Consider the following 22,124-nt stretch of genomic DNA (forward strand, 5'->3'; position numbering starts at 1 on the left):
TGTGCTGCGGCCGCAGCACGTGCTGCCGTAAAATATGCGGACCACCTGTCAGGGCTAGTTGACTGAACCCAAGAGCAGACACACAGACCATGGACGGTTTAAGGGTCTTTATTCCACACACACACGGGGGGGATGAGGGGCGGCCACGGCAGGAACAGACAGGTGAAATGGCAAGAGAGACCGGAGACACGGAGGCACAGGAGAGCTGACTCTGGAAATTGGACTGCACACAAGGGTTCCTGGAGCACAGGAGAGAAATGGTTAGACGGAGGAGCTAGCGCAGGAAGATCACAAGAGGACATATAGTTGTAAGCTAAACACTGAAGGGAGCCACGAACGTTACCACTAAGTTGGCTGAACAATCTGGCGATGAATGGGAAGAAGACCGGGGTTCTTGAAGGCTGAGGCTGATGAATTGATTGAGCGCAGGTGAGACAGCACACAGGTGAGGTGAATAGAGGCCACACCCTCATCAGACACACACACACACAGGGAAGGAGGAGGAGCAAAGGGAGCAGGAGGGGAGCAGAGCCATGACACCACCACATGTAAATTTCACAATATCGCCATGGCAACGTGGTTCTTCGAAAATTCTTAAGATTCACACGATGTCATCATCCTAAGGGAGTTCTGACAGAATTTCAGCTGGATCTGGTCAGTCTGCTGGAAGATATACATAAAAGTATAAAAATGACATTTCCTTTCACCACTATGTGGCGCTGTCACTATTACTGAATATTATCACATAGACGTGTTCAGGACGGGACTCTTATCAATCGTGAAGTTTCATTGAGATTGGATAATGTACGCAGAAGTTATGACAACTTCCTTTTTCGCGGCGAGTTGTTGAAATTCGACGCCACGCCACGCCACGCCGTTCGACGGAATGTCGTAAATAGCACAACTTTTAAATGTGAATGTCTTTAGATGGCTGTGTCCAAATGTGGAGTCGATCCAGTCAATTCCCTAGGAGGTGTTTGTTCAAATGCAACGTGTGCAAATCAGCAGAAATGACGGCTAAATCCAAAATGGCCGACTTCCTGTTGGATTTGGGATATGGCGACCACTTGCTTTTTTTTGCCAATTTTTATGCATATCGGTTAAAGGGGCCCCAGGTGGCCCTGAAGGGCCATTTTGCCATGCTCATAGTGGACCCATAGAAAATACGGAATACTGCAGACTGGGCAGCAGCATCAGCTGCAGAGTTTCCTGTGGAAATCTGATGTGTGTACATCACATTTATTCACTGAAATGGCAATGGAGATCAGAATGGCACAACATCGAAGGCATAGTGTGAATCAGTATAGATATTTACAGTTTTTCCTTCAGCCAATTTACAGGCTTCTGTAAGTGCCACTAATTCAGCTGCTTGTGCAGAGAGGTCAGATTTTCCAAAAAGTTTCATGTTGAGTAACAACAGCAAACCCACCAAACATTCACCAGTCTCTGGAGAGTAGGGATGGAAATTGATAAGAATTTAACGATTCTGATTCCATTATCGATATTGCTAATCGATCCGATTCCTTATCGATTCTCTTATCGATTCTCATTGGGTGAGGGAATAAGTACAAATTTGTCTGTTTGTATTAACTCGCTTTAGTAGACACAGCACAGAGTATTGGTTATTGGTCCAGACAAAAAAATAAATGTTTGGCTTTAAGCCCAACTGCCATTATGTGCCATAAAAAGTAAAAACTGAAAACAGTCAAGGAAGAGCTTGTGCCTTTTAGAATATTAATAATGCTCATTTGGATTCAACTTGAAACAAAATTCAACTGCCATAAAAAATACTAAGAAGTCTTCTGTAAAGATAAGACCACAACTATCAATTAACAATTTTTGTGCAGAAAAATTATCATGTTTGCCCTCTCAGGAAGGATACGAGATCTTTCTGGACTTAGGGTGTCTCCAGCAGTGGAGAACACCCTTTCAGAAGGGGTGGAGGATGCTTGGACACAGAGATACTTCTCAGCTAGAGCTGACAACACTGGCAATGTGTCACTCTTCTTCCACCACCAGAAACTGGCACTGTCTTTTGTTGGAATGGGAGGAAGGCTTCTATAAAGCTGGATTTCTTGATCCACTCTCCGGGCTGTGGAGACCAGTTGCTGCTGCTGCTGCTGCTGCGTGGAAAGGAGCTGGCTGTCCTCTTCTTCGAAAAGTTCCTCTAGGGCTGTCCTCTTTTTCTGCTTTACAGGTGGCGTCTGAAATTATGACATAACCACAAGGTTTAGTTTTAAATTAAATAGTGTAATAATCCCTGCCATCTATCATCATTCATCACAATTAGCTACAATAAACTTACGTAGTCCTCCTCTTCTTCTTCTTCTCCATCCTCTTCTTCTGCCTGCCCCTGTGTCTCTCTTGGCTCTGACAGCTTGAGAAGAAATTTACAGTGTAAGAACCACAGAGCAAGAAGAAAAGGTCTCACAACAGCAATATGCTAAAGGAATTGTCAAATTCAAATACCTTCTCAACTGCCTCTGTGTTTTGCTGCCACTGCTGATGCCCTGACCCTGTCCCAGATTTCATCCCTGTCCATTTTAGATTTAAATCTGGGATCTAACACAGTGGCTTCCTCCAGGAATGCCTGAATATCATCATCCTTAAGTTTAAAATGCAGGACAAACAAAACAAATTTAGGAGAAAATGTGACTGACAATAAATAACCATTAGTGTATATGATTAATTGTCATATAGTAATACATGTCAGTGACTGTACCTGGTAACGTTTGGAAAGAACATTCCAGATGTTCTCCTTGACACTCCTGACGAATTGTCTGCCTGCACTGTGTAATGTTTGCGCAGTTTGTGAAGGATGGGCAATATCTGGCCACAGGTTGGACTTTTTTCTCTGGAGACAGGAAGTGTGAATGTGTAATGCATCCTCATCAGCATCACAAACTCATCTGCTTTCCTTAGGTCCTCATTGTCCATTCTGGCCAGTCTGCAACATAAACAAAACAAAAAATGTATATTGCATAAACAACAAACATAACCCTTTTAATGACTATAATCAAACAAGTTTTATATAAGTAATTTAAATTTTTTTCAAACATTAGTTACTTCTCCTTGTCCATGTTTGCTGCGTTATCCACAGTTGCTGCCAAATATAATGTAGGAGTGGGAATTAACAAAACAGAACTATACTGACATAAAAACATCCAACTTTTGTGCATGCATTTGTTATTTTCATTTGAAAAGACAGCAAATTAACCTACCGAAATTCAGAGGCATCTACTGTGGCAAACGGGTGCAAATCCTTTACCACAAACTTAGTCACTGCTCGGTGACATTCGTTTATCCTCGCCTCGGTCATTTTATTCTTCCCTGCCTCTGTGAACGGAGTAGCTAGAGGTGCACGAGAGCTACTTGCTGCAGCCTCTGAGCCAATGTGAGAGCCAGCCTCTGAGCCAGCCAGACTCTGGATGTCGTCATTATCATCATCATCTAAATTTGATGGACAATGACAATGGAGATTATTTGTATAGTGAAAGTTTACACAATGAAATGGCGCTCACATTAACTAAGTAGACAGGGCCTGTCCTGCCTGGAGAGTTTAAAGTTACCTTCGGCATTGATAACAGAGGGCGTCACGTTAGTTCCGATGCTGCTTGACTCACTTGTGTCGCTAAGCAGTGTATCAAACACGCGACAGTCCTGCAAATTAATTGCATGCTGTGTGGCCAAATGTTTGTGCATATTGGAGGTAGTTCCCCCCTTTGACGAAATGGACACTTTACAATTGCTGCAAGTGACCGTATTGTCGTCTTTTTGCGTGAAATATAACCATACTTTAGAGCGCTTCTGCCTTGATGCCATGCTTGCTGCGTTCTGAACCAAAACAAAGCAGTGCGTTTGTGACGTCATGACGTATTTGCAACAAGCGGAACCGATAAGCGGAATCGTTAAGCAGGCATGCTAACGGTTCCAAGGAATCGATTCACTGGGCACCGGTTCTGAAGAAGAACTGGTTCTCGATTCCCATCCCTACTGGAGAGTGAGATGCCAATCCGTCCATGAACAGTTCCATGTCTGCATTTGGGAGAGGGGAATTAGTGAGATCAGGTCTGGGTGTACATACTTGTTTAATTGATGCAATGCAATCATGAGGGTCGCTATCTGCTGGAGTGGGAAAGAGTTGCAGGGTTAAGCACTGTCTATCTTGTCACAGTGATCCGTATGTGTGCTCAACCATTGCAGATAGGTGTGATGTCTGGCAGGATATGTGAAACTGCATGTGGAACCACAAGTGTGAGATCATTATATCCCACAACATCACGTGAGGCAACTACAGCCACTTCCGCTGCAGCAACAGCACAGAGACACAGAGGAAGTCCAGCTGCAACAGGATCAAGTTTAGTGGAAAAGTATGCAACAGGCCTTTGTTAACCCCCATAATTCTCGGTAAAAAACAGATGTCATGTAACAGTCCTTTTGGTCAACAAACTGAGTAAAATGTAGGCCAGTGTTTGGTAGTCCCAGAGTGGGAGCGGTCTGTAGAGAGCCCTTTAAGTCAGTGAATGCTCTGTCAGTGTTATCAGTCTTGGTCAGTTTGACATGTGCACCGAGATTTTTACCATGAATCATGGAGTAATTTAGGATCCATTGTCTACAGTATGACATCAGTCCTAGGAAACTCATCATTTGTTTCTCAGTGATTGGTTTTGGCATTAATTGAACTTTGGGAGAGAGGGATTTGCCCTCAACTGTGATCACATGTCCCAGATATATTACACATGGATGCACCGAAGCACTTGGTCAACTTTGGTTGTTTTAAAGTGCTTAACAAATAAAGTTGGATTGGATTGGAAGCATTTGAAGCATGACAGAAATAAGCTCAACACTTATTTCAACCAAGGCAGATGTTGAAACTTATGTATACATAGGTTTACATCTCTACCTGTGCTGTGCAGCGTACCAGTGTCCCAATATTCAGTAATAGTGAGAGCGCCACCTAGTGGCAACAGGAAGTATATTGTTTTATACTTTCATGTTCTACTCCTAGCAGGATGATCAGATCCAGCTGAAATTTACTTATAAAATGCAAAACACAAGTTTGATGACATGTGATAACTGTGGTGAGTGGGCGTGTCTGTGGCGCTTCGGAACAAAAACACGAATTTGCAATAACTTGTGTGTACATTGTCCATTCGGCTTCAAACTTATGTATATCTCCCAGTAGACTGACAAGATCCAGCTGAAATTCTGTCAGAACTCCCTTAGGATGATGACATCTAGTGAATCTTAAGAATTTTCGAAGAACCATGTTGCCATGGCGATGCGACGAAAATCAGCCTTTGTGTTGAAATTTTAAACACTTTTTGGGGGGCTAAACATGCACGAAAAATCATGAAACTTTGCACAAAATTCAGGTGTGGCGAAGGCTAAGGTCAGCCACTAGGTGGCGCTACTATTAAGAAAAGTAATTGACTTTCTGGTTACTGAATAACTCCCACATCGTTTGTTGCACATTCAAAAACCTTATATCCACACGTTCCGTGAATGGAGCTGAATCTTCCCTTATAGGCCATGCCCACTTCCGCCTTAAATCAGTTTTTTGCACAAAATGTTCATAAACTACTTTTTCGTGTTCCTCCTACGGCTTTGTCCGATTCGTACAGAATTGTTCACGTAGCATCTGGGGAATGCCCTGGCAAAAAAAGTAATTTGAACATTTTTGAAATTTCAAAAAATAGGCACGCTATAAAATTAAGAATTCCTGTAGATTTTTCGTCAAAAAAGGAAGTGGACCATTTCTCCTCATTGGTATGTCCGATTGACACCAAGCTTGGGTCCATAGTTCCCCATGTCTTCCTTAGGCATCGTGCACAATCTTGAACAATTTGAGGCCACTACCACAAGGTGGCGCTCTTTAAAAGGAAAACGTTTATATCTCCGCATCTGCACATGTGATTTAAATGAAACTTGGGACGATGCTTGCCCATGGCTCCCTGAGTCTCAGTAATAAATGTGTCAACAATCCGCCACTAGGTGGCGCTCTGGTGGCATGGTAAATCACTGTGCGGAGACCTTACGGTCAGTTATGAATATGGAATTCACAGGGCACGTGTAGAGTGGTGCCTGTAGCTCACATACCAAAAATCGTGTTTGTCGTGTTTGTAGCGTCCCCTACAGGGTTTGGCGCCACGTTTAACAGATATGTATGAAACTCAGTAGGCACGTGTAACATGCCGAGACGTATAAAAAAAGCCTCTTGGACCCATACCCCAAACCCCACGGGAAGTCGGCCATTTTGATTTTGATTTTCACTTGAACGATCTCCTCCTAGGGAATTTATCGGATCTACTTAAAAATTTGTCAGTACAGTCAAAAAAATGGTTCTGATTAAAAGTTGTGCTATTTGTGCATGTAAGTTGAGGAAGGTGTCAATGGCGTGCCTGCAAAGTTGGCCATTTTGAATTCCGTGGTCATTTTCGGTGAATTTTCTGCTTGTATTTGAATGAACTCCTCCTAGGGAATTTATCGGATCTACTTCAAAATTGGTCAGTACAGTAAAAAAATGGTGCTGATTAAAAGTTGTGCTATTTGTGACTGTACGTTAAAGGGCGAGTCCGTGGCGTGGCATCAAAGTCAGCCATTTTGATTTTTTTTTGTCATTTTCTGTGATTTTTCGTGTTGTATTTGAACGCACTCCTGCTAGAGAATATATCTTATCAATTTCAATATTGGTCAGTACAATCAAAACAAACTGTATATGTAAAGTTGTGCTATTTGTGACTGTACGTCAAACCACGTACCTGTGACGACGTATCGAATTCTGCCGATTCGCCATAAAACAGATAGTACTCAACTTCAGTGTACAATGTCCAATCTCCACTAAACTTCACATATTCTGTAACAGTCCCACCCTCAACACGTCCTCATAACTTAACCGTACATGGTCCAATTTCTATGAAACTTCACGTTTGATAAGAGTCCCGACCTGAACACGTCTACATGATAATATTCAGTTATAGTGAAAGTGCCACCTAGTGGTCAAAGGAAGTGTCATTTTTATACTTTTCTATATATCTTCCAGCAGATTGACCAGATCCAGCTAAAATACTGTCAGAAGTTGACATCTTATGAATCTTAACAATAAGCTAAATGTCTTTGCCACGCCCCCCAGAATGCCTATAATCCAAAGTCCTGCCCTGAACACATCTACATGACAATATTCAGTTATAATGATACCACCACCTACTGACAACAGGAAATATCAAGTTTTATAATTGTATGTTCTAAACCTATCAGGTTGATCAAATCCAGCCCAAATGTGGTCAGAAAATGCAAAACATATGGTTGATATATTTATTTATGATAATAGTCACATCTATGTGATCATATTCAATAACAGTGATAGCGCCACCTAGTGGCAACAGGAAGTTATCATAACTTTAGTGTACATGGTCCAATCTCAACAAAACTTCACATTTCATAAGAGTCCTGCCCTGAACACGTCTACATGACAATATTCAGATATAGTGAGAGCGCCACCTACTGCCAACAGGAAGTAAGCGCTGCGTGGCAATTTTGATCTGATTTACATGAAATTTTCATGTTGTGGTCCGCACGTGTTACGACGGCACGTGAAGCGGCCGCAGCACACCCCGAGTTGCGTGGAGTGCGAAGTCCTGCCCAACGAGGCTTGCAGCTTTAATTTGCCTTGTATTTGAACAAACTCCTCCTAGGGAATTTATCGGATCTACTTCAGAATTGGTCAGTACAGTCAAAAACTGTTGCTGATTAAAATTTGTGCTATTTTTGACTGTACATTGAAGGGTGTGTCCGTGGCTTTCCGTCGAAGTTGGCCATTTTGAATTCTGGGTCATTTTCGGTGAATTTTTCGCCTTGTATTTGAACAAACTCCTCCTAGGGAATTTATCGGATCTTCTTCAAAATTGGTCAGTCCAGTCATAAAATATTGCTGATTAAAAGTTGTGCTATTTGTGCATGTACCTTAAAGGGTGCGGCGGGCGACCACCTTGCAGGCCCCGACGTAGGTTGATGGCAAGGTCCCGCCCAATGCTGCTTGCAGCTTTAATTAGTATTAATATTACTACTTACTAAAAAAATACAATATACCTCTTTGTCATTAATAAGTAAACACATACACATAATAAAGAGGTACAGTGGTTCGACCACTAATCAGAACATCTTTGGTTTGGTGGATCAATGGTTCAGTCCAGTCCCCGAGTATCCTAAGCAAGTACTGAACCCCAAATTACTCCCAAAGGCTGTGCCACTGGTGTGTTAGTGTGTGTGTGAATGTGCATTATTTTCTGTTTCTGACGAGCAGTTGTGCACCTTGCACAGTAGCCTCTTCCATCAGTCCGTGTAACACCAGTTAATGTGTGTTAATCATGAATATGACATGTAGTGTAAAGGCAGTGGTCAGAAGACTATGCAAGTCCACCATTACTTTACTACCTAACCTTTTGTTGTCTTCCCCTGTACTACCAGGTAATCAGTAAGTGTCTTATTAATACCCTGTACCCTGTACATACTAAATAATTACATGGGGTGTAATCAGTGTTATCAGACATTCTAAATTCAACAACATTTTTGAGCAAGCAAGCAATTTTTTCAAATATATCCTTTTATGTGTGTGTGTTTGCAGATTGGAGCCTCTCTCATGTCCAGTAATGTTGGCAGCGGTTTGTTTATTGGTCTAGCAGGAACAGGAGCAGCTGGAGGCATCGCTGTTGGGGGATTTGAATGGAATGTAAGAAACACGGCCTGATAAATGTAAATGGTAAATGGACTGTACTTATATAGTGCCTTTCTAGTCTTTTGAGCACTCAATGCGCTCTATACTACATGCCACACTTGCCCCATTCGTGCACATTCATACACTGATGGCAGCATAATAACTGTGCACACTAATAGTTGCCTAATAATTGTGCACATATATATATATTCTCTTAAGAAAGACAAAACCTCACTTTTACTTTCTTAAACATTCAGGTTTAGGTTCATTAACATTTTGGATTGACCGAGAGCACTGTAGTTGTTCAATAATAAAATGAATCCTCAAAAATACAACTTGCCTAATAATTGTGCACACAGTGTAGTGGATGCTCATATGGCAGCAGTTACAGCCTTGAATTCTGAGATTAAGGTCAGGTAAGGTTTTTTTTTTTTTTTTTTACTAAAAATTTCACGTGGCCCAATCCTGTTCCGTAGAGGCTCCTAAAGCAAAAAGGCAAAAGAATCTCACAACTAAAGATATTGAACCAACACTGTCTAAGGTAGAACCAAGAAAAGGCACACTTTTGAGAAGTTTTTACAAAACTTTTCTTGGTAGATGTGTTATGGCGTGTTATGTCAGTCTCTGAAGATATGCTCTCTCCTGGAGGCCTGGGCTTCAGTATCTTCCAGCAAGGCTAGATATGGTAAATGGTAAATGGACCTGTATTTGTATAGCACCTTTCTAGTCTTCCGACCACTCAAAGCGCTTTTACACTATGTGCCACATTCACCCGTTGACACGCATTCACACAGTGATGGCAAAGTTCATCAAACAGAAACTAACTCATTCATACACATTCACATACCGATGCTATGCATCTGTAGCAATTTGGGGTTCAGTATCTTGCTCAAGGATACTTCAACACATGGCAGGAGGAGCCGGGGATCGAACCAACAACCTTCCGATTAGGGGACGACCCGCTCTGCCACTTCCTCTATTGAGTTCAGAAGACAGTCCAATTGGAATCTTTTATATACCTTGCATGTCTATTAATTGGCTACCATACTAATTAAACAGTTGATTACCAATGAACACTGGCTACAACAGCACAATTTCATGACATTAAATCTGTGGGAGCAGGTGATCGTTATAAGCCAAGTCAATAAAAACAATGAAGACATACATTTTATACAATATGGACATTCTCACATAATTTATTGTAAGCTAGGACTGGGGTACTCAGTTTTTATATAAATATATTTGAATTATGACAATAATTGATGAGAATGAGTTTCAGTTTCATACAGTTTTAAATATTATTTTGTATTTTTAATAAATAAAAAGTTTTTAATATGCTATGAATTTAGTTAAAAGGTGTGTGTTTGCATTTTCTTAGACAGATGGACCTTCATCAGTTGTACATTTGCACTCATTGGCTACTGCTTTATCGCCTTTTTTACTCTAAATTGGAGCCTGTGTAGCTGGTCCTTGCTGGCCATTATGTAGAATGCATATTAACGTAACTTTGGCGTTGGCTTCACTTCACAGACCTGGAAAGCTTTGTCCACTATATATACTATTAATGGCCTGCACCTTATATCAGAAGGTGAGCCAAATCATAGTCCAAAAAAAAAAACTGACTGGGTGGGCTTATTTCACAATTTCTTGGTTGGTAGGCATTCCAGATACCCACATGTAAGTAATGTAAGTGCTAAAAAAAGTGAATTTTTCATAATATGACCCCTTTAGGTTGTGTTACATAAAAGTAGCGAAGCATGGGAGCCTCCCTTAAGCACATCTAACTTTTATGCTAACCAGAAGTCTGCCCCAAAACCTTTAATGACTTCAGGCCCATCACCCTCACTTATCTCATAATGACAATCTGACAGTTGACTAGTCGTTGCACGTTTATTAATTAATTTATTTAAAAAGGACAGATTATTTATTTCAACACAGTACTGCATCATACTAGTCTTGTTCAAAACGACAGAATAAATAACTTCTAACTTCACAAATAGTTTTTGTGAGCATTCTGAGTTGTGACAATCCTTTGCGCACTGAATTCAATGTATTGACAATAAACAAGTTCAATGCCAGACAATAGTGATAATGTGTTGTTGTAACTTGAATGTGTTTGAATGTGATTATGCAGGCAGTGTGGGTCCTTGTGGCTCTGGGTTGGATCTTTATCCCTGTCTACATTTCTGCTGGTGTGGTGACCATGCCTGAATACCTGGCCAAACGCTTTGGAGGCCGGAGGATACGCATATATATGTCTATTTTGTCACTCATCCTCTACATCTTCACCAAAATATCTGTAAGACACACACACACACAGTTACATTAATTTATTTGACAGACTTTTATTTCCAAAGCTACCCTAAGTGTGTATATATCTATAAATACATGTGTGTGTATGTTACCCAGACAGATATCTTTTCGGGGGCGTTGTTCATCCAGGTGTCACTGGGCTGGGATCTCTATCTGTCCACAGGCACATTGCTGCTGGTCACTGCTGTTTACACAGTGGCAGGTAAACACAAACACTCACACATATATAATAAATAATTACTAGAATGTATTTCTAGGGCGGCTGTGGCTCAGAGGCAGAGCGGGTCGTTCCTTAATCGGAAGGTTGTGGGTTCGATCCGCGGCTCCTGGTGCCACATGTCGAAGTATCCTTGAGCAAGATACTGAACCCCAAATTGCTCCCGATGCCATGCATCGGTGTGTGAATGTGTATGAATGTTAGTTTCTGTTCGATGGACTTTGCCATCACTGAGTGAATGTGTGTGAAAGGGTGAATGTGGCACGTAGTGTAAAAGCGCTTTGAGTGGTCGGAAGACTAGAAAGGCGCTATACAAGTACAGGTCCATTTACCATTTATTTTTTAAAAACTACAAAAAGTAATAAAAAAAGGAGGGGCGGGTAACAAGACAGAATTCAATATGTGGGGCCAGCAATACTACACTGCAATCTCAAAATTGTGCATTTTTTTCTATGTAGGTCAGAAATGGTGGCCACGTAGCATAATATTTCTGAGCACACCCTCTTGTAGAATAGCAAATTTTCTCCATTGTCAAATGGTGTGTAAGGTCTTTAATCAAAACTAAACCTTCCACAAACAGGGGAAGAAAGAAATCAATATAATAAATAAATAAAACAGACAAAAACAAAACAAAAAAGAGCATCATATAATAAATCAAGCTGGTGATCAGTAGTCATTTAATGAGCACTTAATATGGATATACATGTCAAACATAAATCAGCAGCTTGCTGTTTCCTTAATATTAAAGTAAACTTCCTGGCACGACACCTTCGTTGATACTAATGTACCTTTGCCACAATGACACAAGGCCTACGATCTGGTTTCCTTGCCTGGAGACCCCTGTGTAATTGATCGATTTCAGTTGATCATATAGTATTGTTGTGATCCAGAACAAACATCTCCAGACAAATAGTCATATTAACTTTTCACTAACAGTACTTTAGGTGAGTTAATTTTTTTTCTTTTGCATTATAAATTATAAAAAATAAACGTAAATTAAAGCTGCAAGCAGCATTTGGCGGGACCTCGCCATCAACCTACGTCGGGGCCTGCACGGCGGTCGCCCACCGCAGCCACGTCATGCCACACCCACACCACGCCACGCCCAAGTCCTCATCGCCGGAAGCTGAGGGAGACTGCTCTATGTCGTCATGCGTCATACGTTTCAGACACCATGCAAAAGACGTTCATAGCGAGACTCTTAACTGCTAACCATGGAAATTCAACGCCACGCCACGGACACGACATTTGATGCACATTAAATAGTTGATTGACCTTTGATTACCAATGTGTGTAGATTGCAGTGATCGAATTTGAAGTCAATCCGATAAAATCTGTAGGAGGAGTTAGTTAAAATAGAAGCCCTGAAATGCCGGAAATGGCATCACAGTTTGACATTCGATTCAACCTGGCCAAATTTCACGGCATGCCACAGACACGCCCTTCAATGTACAGTCACAAATAGCACAACTTTTAATCAGCAATGTTTTTTGACTGTACTGACCAATTTTGAAGCAGATCTGATAAATTCTGTAGGAGGAGTTCGTTCAAATACAACACAAACGCTGAAAATCACTGCAAAATGCCGGAAATGGCATCACAGTTTGACATTCGATTCAACCTGGCCAACTTTGATGCCATGCCACTGACATGCCCTTTAATGTACATGCACAAATAGCACAACTTTTAATCAGCAACATTTTTTGACTGTACTGACCAATTTTTAAGTAAATCCGATCAATTCCCTCGGAGGAGTTTGTTCAAATAGAAGGCGAGAATTCACAGAAAATGAGCACGGAATTCAAAATGGACAACTTTGACAGCACGCCACGGACACGCCCTTCAACGTACATGCGCAAATAGCACAACTTTTAATAAGCACCATACTTTGACTGTACAGACCAATTTTGAAGCAGAATTCCCTAGGAGGAGTTTGTTCAAATACAAGGCGAAAAGTTTGCCGAAAGTGAAAATTAAAATCAAAATGGCCGACTTCCCGTGGGGTTTGGGGTATGGGTCCAGGAGGCTTTTTTGTAGGTCCCAGCACGTTTCACGTGCCTACCGAGTTTCATACATATCGGTGAAACGTGGCGCCGGGTCTGCTTTTTAAAAATGCTGTAGGGGGTGCTACAAACATGACAAACACGATTTTTGGTATGTGAGCTACAGGCACCACTCTACATGTGCCCTGTGAATTTCATATTCATAACTATTACGGTCGCCGCACAGTGATTTACCATGCCACCAGAGCGCCACCTAGTGGCGGATTGTTGACACATTTATTGGTGAGCCTCAGGGAACCATGGGTAAGCATCGTACTAAGTTTCATTTTGATCACACCGATGCAGAGATATAAACTTCTTCATTTTAAAGGGCGCCACCTTGTGGCGATGCCTTGAAATTGTGCACGATGCTTAAGGAAGACATTTTTTGAAATATCAAAATTCTTCATATTACTTTTGTTGCCAGGACGGTCCCCAGGTGCTACGTGAAAAAATTTGTGCGAATCGGAAAAAGCGTGTAGGAGGAACACGAAAAAGTAGTTAATGGACATTTCGCGCTCTAACGAAAAAAATATACATGCAAAAGTGGGCGTGGCCTATATGGGGAGATTCAGCTCCAATCACCGAACGCGTGGATATAAGGTTTTTGAATGTGGGACAAACTATGTAGAAGTTATTAGCCTAAACGCACTTTTTATGATAGTAGCGCCACCTAGTGGCCGACAGAGAATATCCAATTTTTCACCAGGCCTGACCACTTTGCCAAATGAAACTGAGTTTTCCTATATGTTCGGGGGGCAAAAACACAGTCAATGGCGTTAAAAATAATAAGAAACATAGCAAATACAATAGGGACCTCCAGCGGTCCCTAATTATCTTGGGTTGTCCTGTGCCCTGATATAGCCAAAAAAAGGTCAATTTTAAAAGGCTTCTTGACTGATCATCCATCCAATCCCTCTGGTCTCATCGCAACCTCAGCATTACATCATCACAGCGAACAGCACTTGAATCCGTCCAATCTCCGTCTCCTTCCTCTATCCTCACTTTGTCCTTGACTATTTCTCAGTGAACCAGAGCACTCCCACAGGATACATATACATTGATAAACCTCGTTCTGAGGGGTGAGGAGGTGGTGTTGCTGCCATCTGCAGAAAGGACAACCTCCATCTCCATTTCTGCTGCTCCTCCTTTTGAACACCTTGTCTTCAAACTCTCTGGTCCCACTCACCTGGTCACAGCTGTTATCTACCACCCTCCCAAGGCAAACCCCACATTTCTTCCTGACCTCTCTGATTTCCTCACCCAACTATGTGCCATCTCACCCTCTGTTCTCCTCATAGCTGACTCGGAGGGTCCCTCCCCTAATGTCTGATAATCCCCCCCATCTTGTCAACTATTACATTAAAACACTCTCTCCTCTTGTCTCAACCAGCTTTCTCCCATTAAAACTTCTCAAGCCCTGTGACAACAAAGTGCAACTCCTTCCTTTCATTCATCCAAACAAAAATCAATACAATCTACAGCAACATCACCACCTCCCCTGCCCTCTCCAACTCCCCACCTAACTGCCCTTCCCTTACCACTCAACCCGTCTCAGTTTTCCCGTTTACCTCATGGAGCTGTCCAACTTCATGGTAGGAATGAAAAGCTCCACTTGCACCCTGGATCCCATTCCAACCAATCTTTTTAAGGATTGTCTTCATGTCATCTCCTCACTCCCAACTCCTCCTTCAGCACGGGTTCTGTCCCCCAAACACTCAAACTAGCTGCTGTTGCCCCCATCCTCAAAAAACCTGGTCTTAACCCCCACACCAAGAGAAATTTCCCGTCTGTCAAAAATACTTTGTGTCGTTGCCTCCCAACTCAAAACCCACCTAGTTTCCAACAACCTGCTTGAACCATTTCAATCCACTTTCCGCAAACAACACAGCACAGAAACCTCTCAAAGTCACCAGCGACCTTCTACTCTCCTCAGACTCTGGTCACCTCAACATTCTCATCCTACTGAACCTCACTACAGCTTAAGCCATTATAGACATTATAAGCCACACCATTCTTATAGAGTCCTCCCTCAACGGGGAGAAAAGAATGGTGTGTGAATGGCAGCAACCTCTCCTTTGAACACCATGTCAACCAAATCACCAGAACTGCCTTCTTCTATCTGAAAAAACATTGCACACCTCCGCCCTTCAATCTCCTCTTCTGCTGCTGAAACCCTCATCCACACTTCACATCACATCCAGAATCGACTATTGTAACAGCATCTTGTATGGCACATCCTGCAAAGTCCTTAAACAACTACAGTAGATCCAGAAGTCTGCAGCTTGCATGCTCACCCATACCTGCTCCGGTGACTACATCACCCCTGTCTTCCAGAAACTCCACTATATATATATTTAGGGACCAAGCCAGCGACCGCTGGAGGTCCCTATTGTATGTGCTGGAATTATTTTTCTTACCCATTATTTTTAGCCCCCTTCGACTGCATTTTTGCCCACCTGAGTTGTCAGGCCTGGTGAAAATAAGATATTCTATGCGTTGCTTTCGGGTTGGCCTCTAGGTGGCGCTATTATCATAAAAAATGCGTTTAGGCTAATAACTTCTGCATAGTTTGTTGCACATATAAAAACCTATCCACGCGTTCGATGAATGCAGCTGAATCTTTCCATTTAGGCCACGCCCACTTCCACTATCATTTTCTTTGCTAAAGCGCGAAATGTCCATAAACTACTTTTTGGTGTTCCTCCTATGCGCTTTGTCCGATTAGCACAAAATGTTTCATGTAGCATCTGGGGACCATCCTGGCAAAAAAAGTAATTTGAAGAATTTTGATATTTAAAAAAATACGCACATTATAAAATTAACACTTCCTGTAGATTTTTCGTCACAAAAGGAAGTGGACCATTTCTCCACATTGGTATGTCCAATTGACCCCAAGCTTGGGTCCATAGTTCCCCATGTCTTCCTTAGGCATCATGCACAATTTCAGGCCATCGCCACACATGGCGCTCTTTAAAATGAAGAAGTTTATATCTCTGCATCGGCGCGTGTGATTAAAATGAAACTTGATGATTCCCCATGGCTCCCTGAAGCTTGCCAAAAAATTTGTCAACAATCCGCCACTAGGTGGCACTCTGGTGGCATGGTAAATCACTGTGCGGAGACCGTAATAGTTATGAATATGAAATTCACAGGACATGTATAGAGTGGTGCCTGTAGCTCACATACCAAAAATCTTGTCTGTCTTGTTTGTAGCACCCCCTATAGCATTTTTAAAAAGCAGCCCCGGCGCCACATTTCACCGATATGTATGAAACTCGGTAGGCACGTGCAGTGTTGGGGTAGTTCATGAAAAAAAGTAATCCATTACACATTACCAGTTACTTTAAAAAAAGTAATGCCTTACTTTACTTTGTTACTCGCTGCTTAAAGTAATTAGTTACACTACTAGTAACATTACTTTTGGATAACTCCATGACATCACCTGAGATGCACCATACCTTAATTGCCTATTAACACTATAAAATTAAACAAGATGCCTAAATCAGCATGAAGACGGCAATTCCACCGTGGAAACAGGCAACATTTCCTCCACAATATATGCGGCTACAAGCCTATCTATCTCTGCTTTTGTTGCTAATTTTTGCTCAAAGTCAAGCCTTGCCTGTTTTGTTGGTGTCAGACTGGGCAGCATCTTCTCTTCAGTATCACTCTCGGTCTGATCTTCAGCAGCCACTAGCTTCATGCTAGCATGTTGCCGCTGCAGGTGCTTGGTCAGGTTAGAGGTTGTGTTGGCAGCGGTGGATAGCTGGTTCTGCCCCGGGCACAGTTTACATTTCACAGTTAAATTTTTTTCTTTTCTTTCTACAAGTTCGAAGTAGTGGCTGAATTTCCATCTCTCGAATGATGATGTTTCCATTCTGTCGCCTCTACTCTCCTTCCTCGTCTTCTTCGTCTTTCGCTCGTCTTCTGCTCCTGCTCGAGTCACGTCCTCACTATGGTCACGTCTACATGTTACGTGGGTGAGGTCAAACCATAGGGTCAAACGTGTGTCAGCAGACAACATTCTTTGTTGCAGCTAACTGTAGTGATGTGCTGGCCTGTATGCAGGAACCAGTTTACCAACTTCATCTCAAATGTGTTGTTATGGCAACAGGAACAGTGTAAGTTCCCAGGGCACAAAGAGACATTTTCCGAGTGAACCTGCATCTTGTGTAGGAAGGGAAGCAAAATCTGAACTGCTTCTTGGATCTCAGGTCTTGTGACACGAACAGCTCTCAAAATGACTGGGTTGACATTTTCTGGGTTGCTAGGCATAATATTCAGACACAATGTGCACAATAACTGTGTGTGTGTGTGTGTGTGTGTGTGTGTGTGTGTGTATGCATTTAGGTGGTTTGGCAGCAGTGATCTACACTGATGCACTCCAGACTTTGGTCATGGTTGGGGGAGCCTTTGCACTAATGTTCATAGGTAGGGTGCAGACTCATACACACTACACACACAGAGACAGACTTTGAGGAAACAGCAGCCTACTGAATGATTTTCTGTCTACTATTATATAATATTTAGTACCTATAATGAGTATCGTTTTCAAAATTTCTCTCAGAAAATACACATTCAATGATTCCAACCAGTTTCTTCTACCTGTCAGCGTAAAAATAATCCTAGGTAGCATTTCGTGGGCAAACACAGTATCATTTTCATGTTGTGTGTGTGTGTGTGTGTGTGTGTGTGTGTGTGTGTGTGTGTGTGTGTGTGTTTGTACATTTTCAGCATTCTCCAAAGTTGGCTGGTATGAGGGCCTCGTGGAACATTATATGTCAGCTGTTCCTTCGGTGACAGTCGCCAACACCACCTGCCATCTACCTCGTAGTGATGCCTTCCGCTTGTTCAGAGACCCAGTGTCCGGGGATTTACCCTGGCCAGGTCTTGTGTTTGGGCTTACTGTACTGGCTACATGGGTCTGGTGCACAGATCAGGTGAAATTACCTAAACTAATACATATAGTCCATAGCATTTTTTGAATGGGGAGTCATGGTGAATAATGAAATTAATTATATTTGACATATATTATATTTATTATATTTTATATGAAATCAACTAAACTTAACTTATCGAACTACAGAGTCTGAGCTTTGATTTTTGGGTGTCTAGATTCATTAGATGTAAAATAATTAGATAATTGGCAAATAAAATGTGTCTTTGGTTGGTGTCCTTTTGTTATGATTTATATTAAATAACTCTTGAGTTAATTTAGGGGCCACGTTTGAGGCTTAAGTGAGAAGCAAATAAAGTTATAGATTATAAGATTAAACCTGTCTCCTTCACAGTCTCCTCCACATAGACACAGAGCTGTGTACTTTTTGGAGGCGTTTGACACCACCCATTGGTTTGTGGAATACCATTTTGAAGCATGGTATATTTAGTGCCAGCCCAGTGGTGGTTTGTTCCCAAAAGTGTCCTCCCTGGTATGTCTCCTTGGTAATTTCTTTCCAGCAGGAAGTTTGCTCTTTTGAGGTGCAAAAGTCTATACGTGGTATGCATTTATTCAGGTAACTTTTTTACAGCAGGAACTTTTTTGGCTTTATGTGCCACTGAGAAACTTTAATATCCATGGTTGGCACAGTACCAGTGTTTGTGAACACCTCCTCATTCTCTTTGCATGTGTGCTCTATGGCATGTGACAGAGCTGCACAGTAACTTGACTTGGACCGCAGCTATATGGGGCAGTGAATTTGATGAATTTACTGTTTATCAGACCACAAATGAGACAAGTGAGCATTATATACTGGGACTATTGAGAACAATTAAGATTGATTCATTGATCCTGAAATGCACTGGCTTGGTATCTTGGTGTGTGGCAATGCCAGTCCAGTGGCATACTGCAATTTTGGTGCCAAGTATGAGTGTGTCTTGTAATGCCCTACTGCTCAGAGCAGGTTGACAGCTCAGAACAGTCCATGTTATGTTCCATAAAATTTTGGTCATTTTATTTGGGGGATTCACACCCACGTAAACCTGACTATAATCACACTTTTTTCTGTCTGACTTTTGATTTCTGGCACAGAAGACAACAAGGTGAGGATTACATGTTACGTGAATATTAAATGTTGGCATCCAAATATATTTACAATGTGAATGTCTGTGTGCTTGTATTGCCCTCTTTGTGAGGACCAGTTTCATTGTAGTGAGGATATTTCTACAGTGTGTCCAGTCCTGAATTACTTCAAAGCACAGTTTGAAAATGAGACTTGGTTTAAAGGACCAGTGTGTAGGATTTAATGGGGTTTATGGCAGTGAAGTTGCAGATTGCAGCCAACTGCATAACGCTTGCCTTTCGAGTATGAAAAAGAAACTACAGTGGCCACAAAACTCATGAGCAATGCAAAAGGCCATATGTAGGTTTGGTTTGGTTGTCCATTCTGGGGTACTGTAGAAACATGGCGGTTATGTCAGTAAGTGTCCTCACTAGTGTGTGTGTGTGTGTGTGTGTGTGTGTGTCTCTGTGTGTGTGTGTGTGTGTGCAGGTTATAGTACAGAGGTCCCTGTCAGCCAAGTCTTTGTCTCATGCCAAAGGGGGCAGTGTATTGGGAGGCTACCTCAAGCTGCTGCCCATGTTCTTCATTGTCATGCCAGGCATGATCAGCCGAGCACTTTTCCCAGGTCAGTCTGTCTGCCTCTGTCTGTTAGACTGTCAAATGTCAAATGCTTCTTTATGTTGTGCATGCATCATTTTAACTTTAATTTACCCATATATATTTTCATCCATGGGATTTTCGTAAAATGTATTCATAGTTTTCTATCCATTGAAAACTCTGTGCATAGGTAGACAAGTTAATAATTAAGTTGTAATACCAGGCATAATGTTCACATCCCTTGAGGTTGACTGACTTACTATAAATAATGGGAGAAAGTGGCTGCCTGAAAAGGTATATTATATTTCCAAAATCTAAAACAATACAGCATGCTTGTGGGGTTAGCAGTAATATAAAGCACCTGTGCAATGAAGACATGCATCTTTTAACGCTTGAAAAATGTATCTGTGTGGAAGACAGAGGACGGGGAGAGTTATCCTAAAGGTTAATAGTATTTGTTCTAAAACACTGATATTTGAGACACAGCTATTGATTCTCTTCCCTTCTCTTTGTTTGTGTGGGTATGTAGATGAAGTAGGCTGTGTCGATCCAGCAGTGTGTCAGAGTGTGTGTGGAGCTTCGGTTGGTTGCTCCAACATCGCATACCCTAAACTAGTAGTGGAGCTAATGCCTGTGGGTGAGTTACACGTATACACAAACACACGCACACTATGGGGGGTGAAAAAAGTCACATAAAACAAGAGGCATGCGCATGTATGACTCCTAATAGGCAGGTGTGCGTGTGTGTATGTAGTATCTGTATGCTCATCCTGTGACTGTACTGTGCACATGTGCATGGTACACAAGGGGAGCATCCACCTCCATCATTGTCAACTTCACACCCAACAGAGTGGCCGGATGGTGTTGAAAGCACTTGAGAAGTCAAGAAACAAGACCCTAACAGTGCTTGCCGGCTTGTCCTGGTGGGTGTAGATGCGATTGAGCAGGAAGATGATGACGTTCTCAACTCCCAGTCGGGGCTGGTAGGCAAACTGGAGTGGGTCCAAGTGAGATTCGAACATGGTCCGCAGCTGGTCCAGAAATAGTCTCTCCTGATGTGGGAGATCAATGCCAACGGTCTGTAGTCCTAAGAGCCACTTGGACGTGGTAGCTTTGGCACAGGAACGAGGCAGGATGTCTTCCACACCACAGGGACCCTTTGATTATGTAGATAGATAGATAGATAGATAGATAGATAGATAGATAGATAGATAGATAGATAGATAGATACTTTATTGTCCTTCACAGGAAATTTGTCACCGTGGTCTGTACGTAGCTTTTAGACATACAGACATAGACACAAGACACATAGGGACACCACAACATAACAACAAGAATAAACACTTGATGCAGCACATTAAGCACATTTACCCCTGTCCTGTCCTGTGTGTAGCACCGTTTACAGGCCAGAGTCCTGTATCTGCATGCGGCTGTATTGTTGAGGTCTGAGAGGTTGGGGTGGGGAGACCAATGATTTTGGAGGCGTGGTGTGTAATGCGTGTCAGTGTGTTCCTTTTTGTATATATGTATGACCCACATTCCATTTTTGACAATAAATTACGGGCGGCTCTGGCTCAGAGGTAGAGTGGGTTGTCCAGTAATCGGAAAGCTGGCGGTTCTATCCCCGGCTTCTCTCACTGCATGTCGAATTGTCCTTGAGCAAAACACTGAACCCCAAATTGAGTGTGTGTGAATGATTAGGTTCCGTTCTGGTGAGCAGTTGGCAACTTGCATGGCAGCCACTGCCATCAGTGTATACATGTGTGTGAATGGGGTGAGTGTGGCATGTAGTGTAAAGCACATCGAGTGGTTGAAAGACTATAAAGGCGCTATATAAGTACTGTCCATTTACCATTATCTTAAATGTTACACACTGGGCCTTTATGAATCCTGAATATTAGTATGTAAACATTATTCACCTGATATTTCACCATGACTGTGACTTCTTTCTGTGCAGGTCTTCGTGGTCTGATGCTAGCAGTGATGTTAGCTGCTCTGATGTCATCTCTGACCTCCATCTTTAACAGCAGCTCCACTCTGTTTACACTGGATCTCTACCACAGAGCCAGGCCTAAAGCCTCAGAGAAGGAACTCATGATTGTTGGAAGGTAGGGGTATAAAGATGAGCTGATACACATGTAATCCAATACAGGAATCACAGATTCAATTACATAAATACACAGCCAGAAGATCTGACCCAAAACATTTAAAAAATCTTTATGACTTTCCTAAAATGATCA

At 42.1% G+C, this 22,124-nt stretch overlaps 1 protein-coding gene across 5 annotated transcripts in view; it reads left to right on the top strand.

The window, feature by feature from the left end:
* The window catches only part of slc5a9 (solute carrier family 5 member 9), a 49,750-nt gene that overhangs the window by 4,493 nt on the left and 23,133 nt on the right, over positions 1-22,124 (top strand). For 3 of the 5 annotated variants that reach the window (XM_051403279.1, XM_051403282.1, XM_051403284.1), the window contains 8 exons: positions 8,624-8,728; positions 10,848-11,012; positions 11,123-11,228; positions 17,639-17,719; positions 18,023-18,228; positions 19,777-19,912; positions 20,414-20,521; positions 21,842-21,992. In XM_051403279.1, the coding sequence (XP_051259239.1) occupies positions 8,624-8,728; positions 10,848-11,012; positions 11,123-11,228; positions 17,639-17,719; positions 18,023-18,228; positions 19,777-19,912; positions 20,414-20,521; positions 21,842-21,992 (1,058 nt within the window). Of the gene's footprint in view, positions 1-46; positions 430-8,623; positions 8,729-10,847; positions 11,013-11,122; positions 11,229-17,638; positions 17,720-18,022; positions 18,229-19,776; positions 19,913-20,413; positions 20,522-21,841; positions 21,993-22,124 lie in introns of those variants that run through there. The other 2 variants (XM_051403283.1, XM_051403281.1) reach the window with 2 other exon arrangements.

The sequence above is a fragment of the Dicentrarchus labrax genome, unplaced genomic scaffold, assembly GCF_905237075.1.
Source record: "Dicentrarchus labrax unplaced genomic scaffold, dlabrax2021, whole genome shotgun sequence".
Taxonomy (NCBI): domain Eukaryota; kingdom Metazoa; phylum Chordata; class Actinopteri; family Moronidae; genus Dicentrarchus; species Dicentrarchus labrax.